We start from the raw sequence: 16,518 nt of genomic DNA, 5'->3' as shown, positions 1-16,518 counted from the left end.
GGACTGCCCACTGGGGAGAGAGGGAGAGGAAGAGCCCCATTTGAAAAGATAGCGAGGAGGAGGAGGAGGAGGAGGAGAGGCAGCAGGAAACCCAGCCCACCCTTTGGCTTCCTCCTGCCTCCTTCTAAAACCTGCAGACTCCTCCAGCCCATCCAAGCGCCTGAAGTTCCCTCAGCCCCGCTGCTGGACTGCGAGGTATGGCCCGAGAGCTCCGTGTTGGCCTTTGCTGTGCTCTTTCTCCCAGCATAGGGGTCCTGATAGCCCCTCTAATGGGGGTCCCTGCTCCAGGAGCTGCTGTCCCAGCCCGTGGGGTGCACCCGGTGCTCGGCAGCACATTGCTTGGGATGGGGATGTGGACGCTCCCCACCCCAAGTGTTGCATTCAGAGACCCCTCCTGCCCTTTTCTCTTTCTCCTCTTTGCAGCATCTCCACTCCTAAACTGAGGCTGTTGCTGTATTTCGCTGCCAGGTTACTAGCTTTAGCACTTGGATGGCATCTGTAAAGGTTTAACCTCCCGCTAAGGTTTTTCTCTCTCCTCCTTTTTTCCTCTCTGGGTTCTCAGCTGTGGGGTATTCCCTTAGCAAGGTGTGCAAGACCAATATCTGTGCACATCAAACTGACCTGCAGAGCAAATCAGATCTAGTTACAGACCAGTCCCGAGGCGCGTTGGCAGGTGAAGTTTTACTCACCAGTTATCGAGGGGTAGAACAAAAGCTTTCGACTTCATCTCAGCATTTTTATTCTTTTCAATGCAGCCGCTCTTGTTTCTCCTAAAAAAAAACAACCAAAAGAGACACTCAGCTTTTTGTTCCAAGCAGACTTTGAAACCATTTCAAGTCCTGCTGCCCTGGTTTGTTTAACTCCAGCTGATTGCCTCTTAGAGAGATGGAGGCTGCAGGAGAGGAGGAACAAAGCTCTCTTGGGTTTTTTTTTTCAGGTTTTAAGAACTTGGGCTCAGTCAGGGACGATTTTAGGTCCATGCAGAAGGAGTTAAGAGCTTGTTGCCTTTAAAGGCAGCTGCTGCCCTTGCTGTCCAGTGACATGCGTGGCAGGCTGACTGCTCTTTGTGTCCCTCCTCTGCTGCATCCAGCCCAGAGAAGGAAACTTCACAGGATGGGGGCTAAATTCCCACCCAACCCCAAAGGCAACTGTCTGGGGGCACCGGGAGGGTTGCCAGGGATCTGAGCCCTCACTCACCACCAATTTGAAACAGCCCCAAACCTCTGCAACACGGCAAAAGTAAACCACAGCCGTTTGTTAGGCTTGAACGGGCGAGTCTGAAGTGGACATAAAAGGCTGTTGCGTCCTGCACAGCAGCTAAAGCCAAGCCATTGTCTGCCACATAGGCAGGAGCAGGGATGCGGGCGGTGTCGGGAGGGGGAAGAGCAGAAATAAACTTTTCAAGCATTTTTTTTCTCAAGCCCCTCCTTCCACAACTCTGCTCTTCCATGACTCAGCCCCAGAGGAATGTCGGCTCCCATGGAAACCCTTTCTGGGTCCTCTGGTCGGAGGGATGTCGGGGCTGCTATCGCTGGAAGAGCGCAGGGAATGCTTTGAAGAGGGTTTGCGTTTGGGAGATATTCAGTGAACAGTTTCTTCTCTCCCTGCTTTGTGGAGCTGTGTGAGAGCAGCTCGCCGTGTCCCCCGGGAGCCAGGGGGACCGCTTGCACTGGCACAGAAGTATCCCGGCTGCTTTTGACACTGCCCCGCATCCAAACCAAGCAAAAGAGCTCAGTCAGGACAGGAAAGTGCTCTGTCGCCTGGTTTGCCCACTGAGGTGTGCAAAAGGGCTCACTGGTGCACATCTGCTTGCAGCCCAGGTCTCATCCAGGCTCTTTTCTTGGTACTGTTTTCCATTATGGATGCAATTTGCCAGCAGGACAAACTGTGACAGCATCAAGCCAGCACACAACCCCAGTGGTGTATGAGCTCTTGCCCTTATGACAATAGCCCTGCAAGTTCTAGAGCATTTATAAGCACAGAGCTGCTCAACCATTTGCAAGGGGAATGGGTTAATAGCATTGTGGCGTAGATGTGTCTTTAGTGACTCTGCATGGACAGATGTGGTACCTTGATTTTTTTCCCCTGTGTTTTACTCAGTGTGTAAGTGTGTGCATGAGTTAAAGGGAGTTTCACTCCCATCTACACTTAGCCTGGCTTTCTGAATCTGCATGCTGCGTGCCAGGGCACTGCTCAGGAGCCAGGATGGTTCTGTCCTCTGCTCCTGCCCTGCTCTTCTGGGTCTCAGTGGGTGAGCCAGCACCCCCAGCAGCACACCCTGACACACAGGGCCCTGTTCAACAGGGAGCTTTATGGGGGACTCACACAAACAACTCTGACTTCAAATTGAATTTCAGCCCTTGCCTTGTCTCTTGGACACCCATCTGCACCTTGAAAGCTATGGCCCATTGTGGGGTTTGTAGCAGAAGCCTTCTTATGGGCTGGTGCTGCCTTTACATTCAGCTGGAGGTGCTGGGGCATGGCAGACCCTGCAGAGCCTTGGAAGAGCAATGAGCAGATGGAGGGTGGGTGCAGGGGACCCTGATGCTCAGCCTGGCTGCCTCCTGCATGGCCAGGCTGGGTGCTGGTGAGGAGGTGAGACATAAGGAGGGGTTTTGCCCAACAATTACGCACTTCTGCTCCCCACTGCTGGTGATGGGAGGTGGTAGCAGGGCCCCTCTCTTGGAACGTGGAGGCATCTGAGGTTATCCCAGTGGCCTCAGGGAGGAGCTGTCAAAGTGGCCAGGCAGAGACTCCTCCCCACGCTAACGTGGCATCCCAAAGGGCTTATGCAACTGTGGCCGTGGCCAGTGCCACATGGGCCATGCTCCACCATCCACAGAGCCTCCTCCAGAGGCTGCAGCCCTGGTCCTTGTTCTCCTCCAGACCACAAAGAGCTCCAGGATAGGTGGGAGGAGAAAAGAGGGACCCATAGAACCCAGCGCACAAACTCCTCCATGCATCACTCTGGGGTGTTTTCTCCAACCGGAGAAACCTATGATGATGCTACAGGATTGGGGTGAGGGTGGTAAAGAGCTTGCCAGGTTAGCCTGCTTTGAACTTATGGAGGTGTTGAGGATCAGCCTCAGACCTCCCTGTCCCCTGTGGCTCTCTTGTTAGGGACGTGTCTGCAAAGTGCAATGAGCAGCCGGCACTGAGATAGGCTGGACCCTGCTAGAAAGGTGAATTTTCTAACTAGAGAGGGGTGTATGGGAGCCGCAGGACCCCATTTACACAGTGACTATGAGTTGAAGTCCCCACTTAGGATGCAAGTGAGATCAAGCATTAGAAAGGCTGCAGGCCATGGGTGCCGGGCTCTCTTCTCCCTCATCAGCAGTCAGGAGGGTAGGCCTGAGGAGGGGATGGTGACCATGGAGGCTTCTCTTTTTTATATTCAACATCCCTCTCTGTGCCTACATCATCCTGGTTTCCAGCATCTTACAAAGTGCTGGATTCTGTTGATCCCTTTAGGATACTGAAGGGTATAAGTCCCAGCTTGCTCAAATCTCACAGGAATACCCCTCAAGCTGCTCTGGCTGGGGGATGGATGCTGAGCTCATGGTATATGGCCCAGCTGCCAGCTCCAGAGAGCATCCTCTTGGACAGCAGGACCACAGTAGGTCTATACACAGACTGGCACCACAGGCTAGGTTATTCTGTGACACAGCTCTGTGCACAGGGCTCCTGAGCTGTTATTTCAGGACTTAGGCCACCAGACACTGAGGAATGCCCATGCCTTTGCAGAAGAGCCAGGGGCTCACAGACGCTGCAATGTGCTCTGTGCACAGGCTCTGCCTCCAGAAGGATGTTGTTTGTCAAACAAACTTGTTTTCCCATCTCTGGTGCGAGACAGCTCTGCAGAGGGTGTTTGCTCAGACTCTTTCGTGCTCCTTCTTCCTCCAAACACAACACCAGCAGCTCCGACTGTCTGCTGGCTCCTAGCAAGTATGTAATTCCCTGACCCCGGCCTATTGCATGCCCAGACTTCAAAATTCAAAGGTTTTGGGGGGCCTGAGGAAATGATCTGGAATGGCCTTGGTCTGCAGTTGGGTCCTTCTTAAAGCCATCTTCCACATGTACATCTCCTCAAGGCTGGGCATTGCCATGTTTCTGCCCAAAAAGCATCACTGAACCTCAGAGCACCTTCCAAAGCAAACAAGCCCCTTGGGAGAAGCCCAAGAGGAGCCTTTACAAGCCAGGAGATGGCAGCAAAGGAGGAGATGGCCAGATTCACTGGTACTTTTCCACCTCCCCACCACAAACCACCCCTCCAGAAGTGAAGAACCAGTGATCTCTCCTGGCAAATGCTGGAAGAGCTCTCAGCAGCCTCCAGAGTAAATAAAGGCAAGGGGAAGGGACAGCATGTACCAAGTGGGGAGGAGGGAGCTGCTCAGCTGCAGCCCCTCTCCCCACAGGTCCTCCATCCCACTGCAGCAGCCATTCCCACCAGTTCCAGCCTTCCAGCATCCCTTGGGAAAGTGCCCTCCATGCCCTGATACCTGCTTTGCATGGGCAGCCTGCCGGGGCAGGGTGAGGCGCTGAGATTGGAAGGAGATTTCAGCCTCTGTGTGGCCAAACCCTGCTAAATTAGGAAGCAGAGCTCAGGCTGGCTGGTGCCCTGGCAGCACAGCACTGGCATGGCTTTATACCCAGAGAGCTGCTGTGCATGGGGAGGATGGGAAAGGATGCACTGACAAATCAGATATCCATCCACGCTCAGAAGACGACACCATAGAATGGTTTGGTTTGGAAGGGACCTTCAAAGCTCATCCAGTCCAACCCCCTGCAATGAGCCAGGGACACCTTCAACTAGACCAGGTTGCCCAGAGCCACATCCAACCATGCAGGTGGAGAGGAGGAGGGCGGGCGGAAGGGAGGCAGCGGAAGCCTTGGCACGGGGACAAGTCCCCTCGCTGTCAGGAGACAAACCAGGGGTGTTTGGCTCTCTCGTCGGGCGGAAGGGAGAGGGCAGCCCTAGCTGTCAGGAGCGGGATGCTGCTGGCATATTAAGCTGCCATCTGAGCTCCTCTCTGCGCTCACACAGAGGGGCTCAATCCTGCCAAACAGGAACTGGGAGGGGGACAAGGACAGGGTAATTTCACCAGCTGCATTCTCCTTTTGGCTTGTATTGCAGCCAGTGTTAGCTGGGCTGTCTGGATCTTTCATCCTACACAGTCCCTGCAACAGCCCAGATTAGGAGGGTGCAAAGGAATCACCTTCCTCGAGGTCAAATCACAGCATCCCAGACTGGTTTGTGTTGGAAAGGACCTTAAAGCTCACCGAGTTCCAACCCCTGCCACAGCCAGGGACACCTTCCACTAGAGCAGCTTGCTCCAAGCCCCTGTGTCCAACCTGGCCTTGAACACTGCCAGGGATGGGGCATTTCCCAGCAGGACACAACCCCAAAGCATCCTGGATCCCTCAAACCCAGCTGGGGGACCCTCAGGTCTGAGTAGGAAAAGAAAAACTGTAGTAAAGACCCCAACATTTGGGGGTGCTGGGGAAGGGAGACTGGTCCCTGATACCCCTGCAAATGTCTGTGTCCTGGGAAGGGGTTTTCTAAAGGAATTAATTCTCAAGTGCCCCATCTCACTGACTCTTTGCTATCTCTTTCCTTCCTCCACTTTCATGTTCCATCTGATTGACAAACCAAATGGTGGAGTTTCATTGCTTGTACCTGGGGCTCATATCGGGGCCTTTTAACATTATAAAATTGAGGGTTGGGTCCAAAATCTTGGCTCCTTTCCTGTGAGGAAAAGGGGAACTGCCATTTTGACTGCAATTTTTGTAAAGGCATCCAGGAAAGCAACAGAAATCTAAACCCCTGCGGTCCCATTTTGCAAAATCAAAAGAATTTGTGTTGGAAACATGATTTAGCTTAAGATTTTGGCTACAAAAGCCAGCATGTGGGTCTGTAACATTGAACAGACGAGGCAGAAACAAGAGAACACCCTTTTCTAAGTGCCTGACTGCCAGCCGTGAGCTCGGCCTGGAGCCCAGCGGCACATAGTGGCCTCCTTCCTCATCCCTCCTTTTCCTCTCCTTTATTCAGGGTCTGCTGAAAGATGAGGGCCTGGATCTTTTTCCTTCTCTGCCTGGCAGGCAAAGCCCTGGCAGCTCCGGTAAGTAGAATGGACAATGGAGCTCCTTGCTGTCACGGTTGCCCATCTGATGTATTTGATGGGGATTTTCTTCTATAAGGAATAAAACCCTGAGGGATGGGGGGAGAGGAAACCCAGTGGGTAATCCCCCCCACAGACTCCATCTCATGGTCCCTTTCCCCTACAGCAAGAGGCTCTGCCCGATGAGACAGAGGTCATTGAAGATCCCACCACAGAGGTAGGTGACTGCTCCTCCTCATCCCATCCCACCCACGGCTCTGGGAAGAGCACCTCCAAAGCATGAGGGAGCAGGGGCAATGGGGGGGATGCTCTGCCCGTAGGATCTGGTACTGAGCTTTTTGTGCACCCCCAGCAGAAACAATGACCTCTTTTGCAGGAGCCTGTGGGGGCCAACCCCGTCCAGGTGGAGGTGGGAGAGTTTGAGGAACCCACAGAGGATGTAGAGGAGATTGTCGCAGAGAGTAAGTTGCTCTTCCCCCTGCCCTCCAGCAGCCAAAGACATTGTCCCTTCCCTGGGGAAGAGTGGGGGAGCTTCAGCCACCCCTAACAGCAAGGAATTTCTTTGGGAAGGGTAAAGCACAAGGACAATGCCAACCTAGATTCACGTTTAAAGCAAGAGAAGTATTCTCTGCAGCATTGCCATTGCATTGTGTGACTACAGAAGGGAGCTCAGGGATAGCCCAAGGGCTAACGCGGACTTCTGGGAACCCTCACATCTTCCCAGTGCAAGAAGAGGTGCTCAGGGCTCTCCCTGGTGAAGTTTCTGTCTTCCCTGTGTGCTGAGACACCCTGGGGAGCTCATGGCAGGTGAGGATGGGGCAGGCTCTGACTTTGCTCCCTGCCCTCTCGCAGATCCCTGCCAGAACCACCACTGCAAGCATGGCAAGGTGTGTGAGGTGGATGACAACAACTCGCCCATGTGTGTGTGCCAGGACCCCTCCAGCTGCCCAGCCACTGCTGGTGTCTTCGAGAAGGTGAGGACTGAAGCTGCTTAATGGACCAGAGCAGGGAAAGACCCCACATGGGACATCCCAGAGATGGGGGAGACAAGTCCTGCTTGTCTCTCTGTCTGGCCTCAGTCAGTGGTGACCAAAAACCATTGTTCACCCCAGGAAATAAGTTAAACATCTCATTTGGAGGCTGTCCCTGCTGACTCCCCAGCAAGGCTGGGCTTCGCTGCCTCTCACACAGCATCTCCCCATCCTGTGCAGGTCTGTGGCACTGACAACAAGACCTATGACTCCTCCTGCCATTTCTTTGCCACCAAGTGCACCTTGGAGGGGACCAAGAAGGGACACAAACTGCACCTGGACTACATCGGGCCTTGCAAATGTAAGTGGAGCCGTTCCCTTAGGCAAGGGGACCCCTAAGCTGAGGACAGCCCTCTTGCCCGTGGGCTGAGGGAGAGCAAAGGTCCAGGCAGGCTCAGGGATGAGGTGGGAGGGCTCTGGGGCTGCACATCCAGACACTGCCCTGAGCATCCCTTATGGTTTCCAGTCATCCCTGCCTGCCTGGACACAGAGCTGACCGAGTTCCCCCTGCGCATGCGGGACTGGCTCAAGAACGTGCTGATCACCCTGTACGAGCGCGATGAGGACAACAACCTGCTGACCGAGAAGCAGAAGCTCAAGGTGAGGGACTGGGGAGGGAACCTGGGAGCTCACCCCACCAGTGGAGCCCAGCACACATGGGAACCCATCAGAATGAGCTGTGGGCACCTCCTAAGGTTCTTGCACCCCATTCACCTTCTGACAAGGTCTCCATGGCCTCTCCTATGATAGGTGAAGAAGATCCATGAGAATGAGAAGCGCCTGGAGGCTGGAGACCACACCGTGGAGCTGCTGGCCCGTGACTTCGAGAAGAACTACAACATGTACATCTTCCCCGTGCACTGGCAGTTTGGGCAGCTGGACCAGCACCCCATTGATGGGTGAGTGTCAGCAGAGCAGGATGGGGACCATTTCCTGCCCAAGGACCAGGGTGATTTGGTGACAGAAGGTGTCGAGGCAAGGTGGAGATGTAACACAACCTGGATGGTTGCAGAGGCACAGGCAAAGGGACAATGCATGGAGCAGGGGCTGGGGCAAACCAGGCTGGAGCAGAGGCAGTTTTACCTTCATTTCTGCAGAAAGAGAGGCCTCCCCCTGCCCCAGCTGCTCCCATCTCCTTTGGGTGTGGAGTTTCTGCCTTCTCAGATTTACTGTCCTATAATAGTTCCCTAAAATATCTTAGTCCAAAGGCCCTGGGATAACTTCAGCAGCTGAAAGAGCAGCTGCTGGCATAGCTGGAAGCTGGAGATGGGCATGAGAGTGATCACACACCCAGACCCAAGGGGTAGAGGTGAGGGGGGCCCATCAGCTGCTGGCTCTTTTGTGACTAGCACAGTGGGTTGCAAAAGCAAACACCAGTCCTTGACCTTCATGACACCCAGTGGCTGATACTGGGAGGGCACTGGGACAGTGGTCAAACCAGACAGAGAGCTGGGACAAGCATCTTGCCCTGTGCTGGCCCCTGCACATGCCAAAGCATCTCCCTTCCTATTGGGAGGGCAGTTAGTGCTGGCAGACGATGCACTGACCATGAGGGCACCTTGCAGGTACCTGTCCCACACTGAGCTGGCCCCTCTCCGTGCTCCCCTCATCCCCATGGAGCACTGCACCACTCGCTTCTTCGAGGCTTGCGACCTGGACAACGACAAGTACATTGCCCTGGAGGAGTGGGCCAGCTGCTTCGGCATTAAGGAGCGTAAGTACTGAGATGGGAAGGAATGGGGATGGAAAGGACATGGAAAAGCACCCACAAAAGCCCACACAGCCGGTCCTGGGGAGGGAAACGCAGTGGAGAGCAGGGAGGGGGGATCACAGCAATGGGACTTTTGTCAGTATCCACCTCCTAACCTTGTCTCTCTCTTTTCCTTCCACAGAGGACATTGACAAGGATCTTGTGATCTAAACCCCCAGCTTCCTTCTCTGCTGCCAACTTTGTCTATTTTAACCTTCCCACTTCCTTTGGTTTTTAAACAGCTTTTGTTTTGTTTTGTTTTTCCCTGGGAACAAGGTGCTAATATAGACCTAAACATATGTAGGAATGGTGCTAAGAGAAATAACAGCCCTCATTCATAGCCTAATCTATTACCACTAGATTACTCACTCGGCTGTTTCCACAAGCTTCCACCAGCTCTTTCTCTCTCTGACATGTCTTTACCATTGACTGACCCTGTTCCTGTCCTAAATATCCTCTCTGTCTCAGTATCCGCTCTCAGATCGACTTCTCTTAACAACTTACTAACAGCACGTTCTTGGACACCTCCGAATTAGACACAAAGACCTCTCAGATGATTCACAGCCCAATATTGACCACCAGCAAGGGAAAGCAGAGCAAGGGAAGGCAGAGGATGTAGGAGGATTGGGCATTTCGAGCAGAGCAGCTGTGGGTGACACTGTGGTCACCCAGCTCGTGGTAGAGGGATGAGAAAGATACAGAGCGGTAGGATTTTGTTGCCCCCCTGCCCCATTCCCAGGGCTTGAATTGAACAATCATTGGGCACAAAAAGAAGGGTTAATCAACCAAATGGGTAGGAAAGCGCACAAAATTTAGAACCAATAAGATGAAATGCATCCCACCCTGTAAAATCCTCTCCACCAATAAAGGTTTGAAAGTGCTATGTGCTTTACCATTACTCCATGACCGTACTGCTGTTGTGTTTCCTGTGCTGCAAAGGGCGAGCGGGTGCAGCCGCCTGTTCCCCTGGTGTGTGGGGCTGACCTTGCTGTTGCTGAGACAAAGCTCTTGGCTCTCCCCAAATCACAGTGCCCCTGAGCACTTCCCACCTCTGCCTTGGTTGTGCTCGAATTCCAGCCCAGCTGTCCCAGGGAAGCTGTGTCAGTCTTGGAAGGGACATTTCTGCATAGAGAGAGTTGTGCTTGTCACGTGCTCGAGGGAAAGGCTGTGATTTATTTTTCCTGTTGTGGATTTGGGGGTTTAAGGGATGGGTGGGAGGAAAGGGAGAAGATATTAAGGTATTTGGATTTTGCTTTATAAAGAGTGTCCTGACAGGAGCGAAGGGATGGGTACGTCTCGCAGGCTGAGAACTCCTTTTTTTACCTCTGAATGTTCCCTGTGCCTTATATTATTAAATTCCTGCCACAGTGTGAGCAACCTGATGAGCCTCTGTAATAAAAAATACTGATTTGAAACACTGACAATAAATGAGCTTGCAATGTTCCTCTGTTTTGTCTTATCCCAAGAAGGGGGATTGCACATGCATCACCAACCTTGTGCATGTGTTCAAGTTTAAGTATCCTACACACAGGGAAGAGTCTGGTCAGGGTGAGATGAGGTGCTCCTGCCAGTCACAGCCCATCCCCTCACTGTAAATGGGCTCCTTGGGGTATATCAGATGGGTAATACCTAGGCAGATGGACGCAGACAGGGTCACTGCAGCAGCCAGCACAGACACGCACATGGATCTAAGGCCCTTGCTTTAATGAGCAACAAAACCCCTGGGAAAGGTGAAGAGGCACAACAGCAGGAAAATAAACACCACCATTTGCATGGGCTAAAAATACCCACATTGCAAGAGCTCTGGTTAAGCTGTGAGGTCCCCTGCCAACAGCCCCTGGCTGGATGTGCTGTGCTCCAGACAGAGCTTCAGGTTGGATCCTGCTCATGGTCTCTCCTGGCTGCAGAGCCCTGAGAGGGTCCCACTGGGGATGGTCACTGTGCCGCTGCCGTGCCAAGCTGTTTGAACTCAGTGGGAAAGCTGATGGCCAGAAGGGCCAAACAAAGGTTTTCCCCCCTGCCTTGAACCCCAGGAGTCATTCCATGCAGCCACACTGCTTCCCAGAGGAGCCATTAACCAGAGAGGGGTTTCTCACTGGAGATGCAGCAGATGCCACCTTGGAAGGTGGAGAGGGGGGATTTGGGCATGAAAAGCATGGGAAGGCAGGCAGGACTGAAGGAGATCGGCTGCCCTGTGTGAACCTGCTTTCCAGTTGCTCCCTCTCAGCCAGAAACTCCCACTCATGCTCCTCCGCCAAGACACAGATACATTCCTGCCAGCTCCAGCCCTCCCCGCCAGCACTGCCGGACAGCAAGGGAAGGCTCTGCAGCCCTCCTCCCCTTTGCCTTCCCCTCTTGGGCAGGAATCAGCTCTAAACCCGAGCAGGCTCCACCAGGAGAGCCAGTTATCATGGCTCAGGAAGGCAATGGGATCCATCTCTATGTCCATGTCCCATCCCAGGGGATGATACTCATGTCCAACAGCCTGGCAGAGCCCAAAGGACCCCCAACTCAGTGCTACCTACAAGTGCAGCTATCCTGGCTTTAACTCATCATGCTCATCCTGAGCATCGAAGTGAGCTCAGGAGGTTGCTGCTGGGCCTTCCTTAACCCTTCAAAGGTCACAGCCTGAAGTCTCAAGTTGCTGGAATTTCACTGCCTTGGGGCTAATGCCATACATGGGGTTACATCAGGACTTGAGGAATAAGCTGGCCTTTTTCAGCTTTCAGACCCAGACGGTCAGCAAGGGTGGAACAGAACAGCCCTTCCCCTGTTACAGCTGAAATCGAGCTTTCCAGTGCCTGCACAGCGCTTGTACTTTCCAAGTGGAAATTCTCCTTGTGGTTAGTGCTGACTGAGGACATAGTTTGCAAACTTGAAAAACAGAGAAAAAAATAACAGAAATTGGGGTCCAAAACCAGCCCGACACAAGCACAACCTGACCCCAGTGCTACAGTACCTCTGTAGGCAGACGTGGTTAATTCTGCTGTAGTTACTCAGGACAGCACAAGGCAGGAGCTCACTGAGCATTGCCCTGCATCCGAGAGAGAAGATGCAAACGACAAAGATTTGTGTAGGGATTAGTGTTTTCCTGTCCCTTACTTTTACAAAAGAAACAAACTATGGCATAAATGCTGCATTAAGGTTTCTGGCTTAAATATTTATGCAGGGGATGCAAAAAGGTGACACTCTAGGAACACTGATCACTCCAGTCACATGCCTAGGGACAGCCTGGACTCCAAGGCTCGCTGTTTGCAAGGAGTAGCTGCACCCAGAGATGTTTCTGCTCTAGCAAACGGTGCCGTGGGAAACCCACAGTGTTAAACCGATGTGAAGGCTGGTATTCCGCATAGTCCTGAGCCTGGTTCTGCAAAGAAGATTGAGCCATGTAACTGAAGGCTTTGACCCACATTCAGCTGGCCCACAGTGGTGGGGTTGATAGAGTTTCTTTTGCTCGTGCTCATTTATCTCACAGCAGCTGAAGCACAGCCGGACTTGTTGATGGGGGAGCTCATCACGATCTGGTCCAGCGTGGGTCCATCCCTTGGCAGCGCCACCACCTCCACCCATCTGCCCTGCTCCAGCTCGTGGAGCGGCTCCTGAACTGCCCATATCCACTGCAGAGCCTTCTTTTGGCTCAAACCACCCTAAGTAACGCAAGCTCAGTCAAAACAAACCCAGCCTCCAGTGGGAAAACAATTCGGGGGATGCAGCTTCCTGCCTGGAGGAGGAGCAGGAGGGAGGTAGAAACCCTTTGCACGCATCCTCCTCCTGCATCCCGGCGCGGCAGCAGCGGCGCTGCGCGGCCGGCGCGGGGAGCGGCCAGGGCAAGGGACGGAGCTGGGTGGGATTGGACGGGGAGTACCGGGGTAGGAGCTGGGCTCTGTGTCTGCCGTGCTGGGCCAGGGGCCGGAGGAGGGACCCGCTCCCACAGGCGCATTGCCCAGCCCACGGCTCTCCCCCTCGCAGCCGAGCATCTCGGCAGCAGCGAGATAAATGCAGCCCTGCTCCCTTTAGCGGCTACATCCCCACCCCGCTCAGCCATCCCAGCCAAAGATGCCCAGACCACCTCCAAGCCTTCCCAAAGCACACACCACTTTTTAGTCTAAAGAACACACGGCTTCTGTGACGCGTTGTCTTTTGTTGATCTGCCTGCCTGCCTGCCTCAGTACCATTCCATTATTTTAGCCTACTGGCTCGTCTTAACTTGATTCAATGGGGCATAAAACTGCAAAGACATCACATTCCTTCAGGTAGGCTTAAGACAGAGCAAGGACACACACATACAGACAAGCACTGCTGCACAATGATGCTGAAGTCAAATAAGGTTCAGCCTGCCTCCCAGATGCTCTCATGCCAAGGTAATTGCACAGTAGATAATTATTTGTGTTGGGGACTATCCGAGTTTCTGCACTGGCCACGGGGAGGTTACGTTGCTTTCTATTTCATGGCCTACCACACAAACCATGGCCATTTCCCAATTAAGCCCACTTTTTGTCAGCCTCAGTACTGCGCTCCTAAGAATCACAGAATCAGTTTCTGTGATTCTTGGGAAATATCTCGCCCCAGGATACATTTTTATGTGCGTTCCCTACATTTTTCTTAATTTCATAATCCTTTTGATCACTGCCTCAGTTGGACCCAAAGGACTATACAAGTCTCTTGTTATTTCTTGTCTAAACACCCCACTGATCACCTTTACCGCCTGAGTTTGAGACTTCGCTGCTGTCAGCTACAGGGCTGAAATTCCCCATGCACAAAGCCTGACCACAGCACAATGGCAGCTGTCTGCGGCCTGCCCGGGGCAGTCACAGCACCATAGCCATGCCCGATGGGACAATCCCCAGTGGCTGGGGCTCATAGGGCATTCCATAGCCAGGAGGAGTGTAAAAGCAACGCAGGACTGCTCAAATGAGCATCCAGTGCTGACAAGCCATGTGGTGCATTTCCATCCCATGAAATGAGGGGTCTATTGGAATTCAAATGCTCTTTCTCCACCAATGCCAACATGCCCAGAAAAATTGCTTTGTCTCAGAAGTGCCCATGCTCGACACTGTCTGGAATCTGTGTTAATATCTGGGGCAAATATCACCATGTGTTTCCAATACTCCCTCTCCCTGAAGCATCTGCTGTTGAGTGCAGAAATGAGTCAAGGCACACCTTTGGTCTGACCCATGTCCTCCTACTCTTCAGCACTAACCACATCTGCAATCATGCCCTGTCTGCTTGGGCTTGAGCAGCAGGATGCATCCTGCAGAATTCCTGTTGTTTCCTCTTGGTCACGGTGTCCCTAATGAAATCCTTATCTACCATCAGATGATTCCTCCATCACTTAGGAGCAAGCTCCAGGTTTTAGCTCTGGTGCAGATTTTCATGCCCTTCAAAGAGCCGTTCCCTATTCTGAGTACTGCCCACATTCAGTCTGTTTGGTGAGCCTTTATCCTTCTCCACAGGAATAATTTCATTTTCCTTTACAGCTTGCTCATCCAGGTTGGATGCTGGAGTATTTTACTTAACATGTCTTGTTTGCATCCTTCTCCTTAGCCTGGCACCTGATGAACTACCTGTGGCAGGAAGAAACATGCTGTAATAATCAGAGAGGAAATCTGGAGGGCTCTGGTTCACTCCTCAGAGGCAGATGCCCATATTCCTCACACATTAACCATAACACAAGGCCTGTGCATACAGATGCTCTCAAGTCAGTGCTGGCAGACTTCAACCCCCGACCATGGAAGCTCACTTCCCCTGGAGATCTTGGCACGCTGGACAGACTGGCCGGAAAATGAAGATAACATTCCCTCTCTATATCAAAGAGCAAAAGGGAAGGGGAGGAGAAGACCGTGCTCCTCTCCTTGGCTGCCTCTGCCTAAGAAATGGCAAGAGTGAAAATGCTCCGCATCCAGCTCACACCTGTAGCCCCCTGCCCATGCTGGGGCCCACATGGACAAGCCCTCAAAGGAGGAGCATGCCAATGAGTGCCAAGCAGCCTCGGCAGCCCCTAAAGCACAGCCATGCTCAGCTCCCACTCCACTGCATCCATCCCTTCTCCAGCTGCTTCCAGACCCCCATCACCACCATGCAGCTGCAGTGCCATGATAATGAAAAGCCCTCCTCATCCGGATGGTTCATTTCCCAGGGAAGCTCAATCCTGGCTTGAAAAGCTGAAAGTTAGATGAGGAGATGATGGGAAACCAGGGTATGCATTGCTGCCCCAGCAGCCGGTCCCCTTTTCACAGCCATCACAGTGTGCAAGCACCGATCTCTGGGCTCTACTGATAGCTCTTTTCCTCCATGCTGGAACTGTGGCTGGCTTTCCCTGCTCTTCGCCTCCAGCCGTACCTTTAACATGTGTGGGCAAACCTAGGCTCTTGAACACAATTTGGTCCAAGGCAAAGGTGTCGGGGCATGTTCTGCTCCGGAGAGGAGGAATGGCTGAATTGCTGGGGAAAGGCCAGCCTTGGGCTGCCAAAGCTGGGAGACGCCTGGCTTCCTGATCCATTCCTGTCTGGGGAGGCTTGTGAGTGGATCCAGGGAGGAGGAAGAGAAGGATCAGTTCTGTCTGGCAGGCCCATGGGCAGAGGGAATGAGGTGGGGATGAGGCAAGACCCCTACTGTAGAAGGTTCCTTCTACATGGGTGCCAAAGAATCTACAAAGAGTGAATGAACCTGGCTTGGCATCCCTGCAGTTGCTTCTTTGTAAATATCTGCTCTGCCAGGTGGGAGAGCAAAGATTCTCCCTTTCTGTGCCATGCTTAACACACACACAAACAGGGTTTGTTGGGTTATCTGACAAGCTTCCTCTCCTTCCTTGTTCTGTTTTCTCTCTGGTTCTCCCTGGGCTCAGCTCATCCCCTTCCATCCCAGTTATGGTTACACCAGAGCAAAGCTGAGCCCAGGCAGTTGTGACTCTTTCCAGCTCCACATCAGCCCCACAGGGCACGGGATCTGGGCTTGTTAACCCAAACAACCACCCTGTGAGTGCCTCTGTGTGGGAGTCGTCTCTTCAAACCCTGCTGCCAACAAAACCCATGCCCATTTCCACACACCCTCTCCTGCCTCATTCCATCACACAGGCAACTGCATGAGGCTCAGGGAGGCTGCTGCCCCACACGACCCTCTGTATAGGGCTGGAGAGCTCCAGTGCCCCAGGCTCTGTGAGGCTGGACACCCACTCTCCTGCCTGTTTCCCAGCCATTTCCCACAAAGCTTCCCAGGAAATGCTGGGAGGGATTTTCTGCCTCTCCGTGCTGGGGTTTCCAGGAGCCAGCTCAACCTCCTCTATCTCCAGATCTAAATCACCAGAGACGTGCCACAGCCAGCAGCCACCCCGGCTCTACCCCATCCCTCTGGAGTGAAGTCAACCTTCCCCCTGAGCTAAACAGGAGGCTCTGCTTCCCACCTCCTTGGCAAGCCCATTGCTCACCCATAGGCTAATATAAGCCTGCATTCTCCTGGCCCCATCAGTCTCTCCTTCCCCATTGACACAAAGGTGCTGGGAAGGAGCAGGCACTGATCTCTTGAGGCTTTCTCCTACCCAGAACCTGTTTGTGACCTCTCCCTGGAGACCTGCAGAGGAGCAAGGGTGAACACCAGCACAAATCAAAGGGTCCCAGCT

At 53.1% G+C, this 16,518-nt stretch overlaps 1 protein-coding gene across 1 annotated transcript; it reads left to right on the top strand.

The window, feature by feature from the left end:
- Window positions 1-44: 44 nt before the first annotated feature.
- SPARC (secreted protein acidic and cysteine rich) lies at window positions 45-10,346 on the top strand. The gene is made up of 10 exons (XM_062609902.1): window positions 45-195; window positions 6,053-6,122; window positions 6,289-6,339; window positions 6,499-6,583; window positions 6,975-7,096; window positions 7,334-7,454; window positions 7,620-7,753; window positions 7,904-8,052; window positions 8,719-8,867; window positions 9,046-10,346. Exons 2-10 carry the CDS (start codon window positions 6,066-6,068, stop codon window positions 9,072-9,074), a joined length of 897 nt encoding a protein of 298 aa, XP_062465886.1. The 5' UTR covers window positions 45-195; window positions 6,053-6,065; the 3' UTR covers window positions 9,075-10,346.
- The last annotated feature ends 6,172 nt before the right edge of the window (window positions 10,347-16,518 follow it).

This window comes from Pezoporus occidentalis, unplaced genomic scaffold, assembly GCF_034315485.1.
Source record: "Pezoporus occidentalis ecotype Australia unplaced genomic scaffold, CSIRO_AGI_Poc_V1 ctg142, whole genome shotgun sequence".
In the NCBI taxonomy this organism is placed as follows: Eukaryota; Metazoa; Chordata; class Aves; order Psittaciformes; family Psittacidae; genus Pezoporus; species Pezoporus occidentalis.
This window is presented reverse-complemented; position numbering and strand designations above follow the sequence as displayed.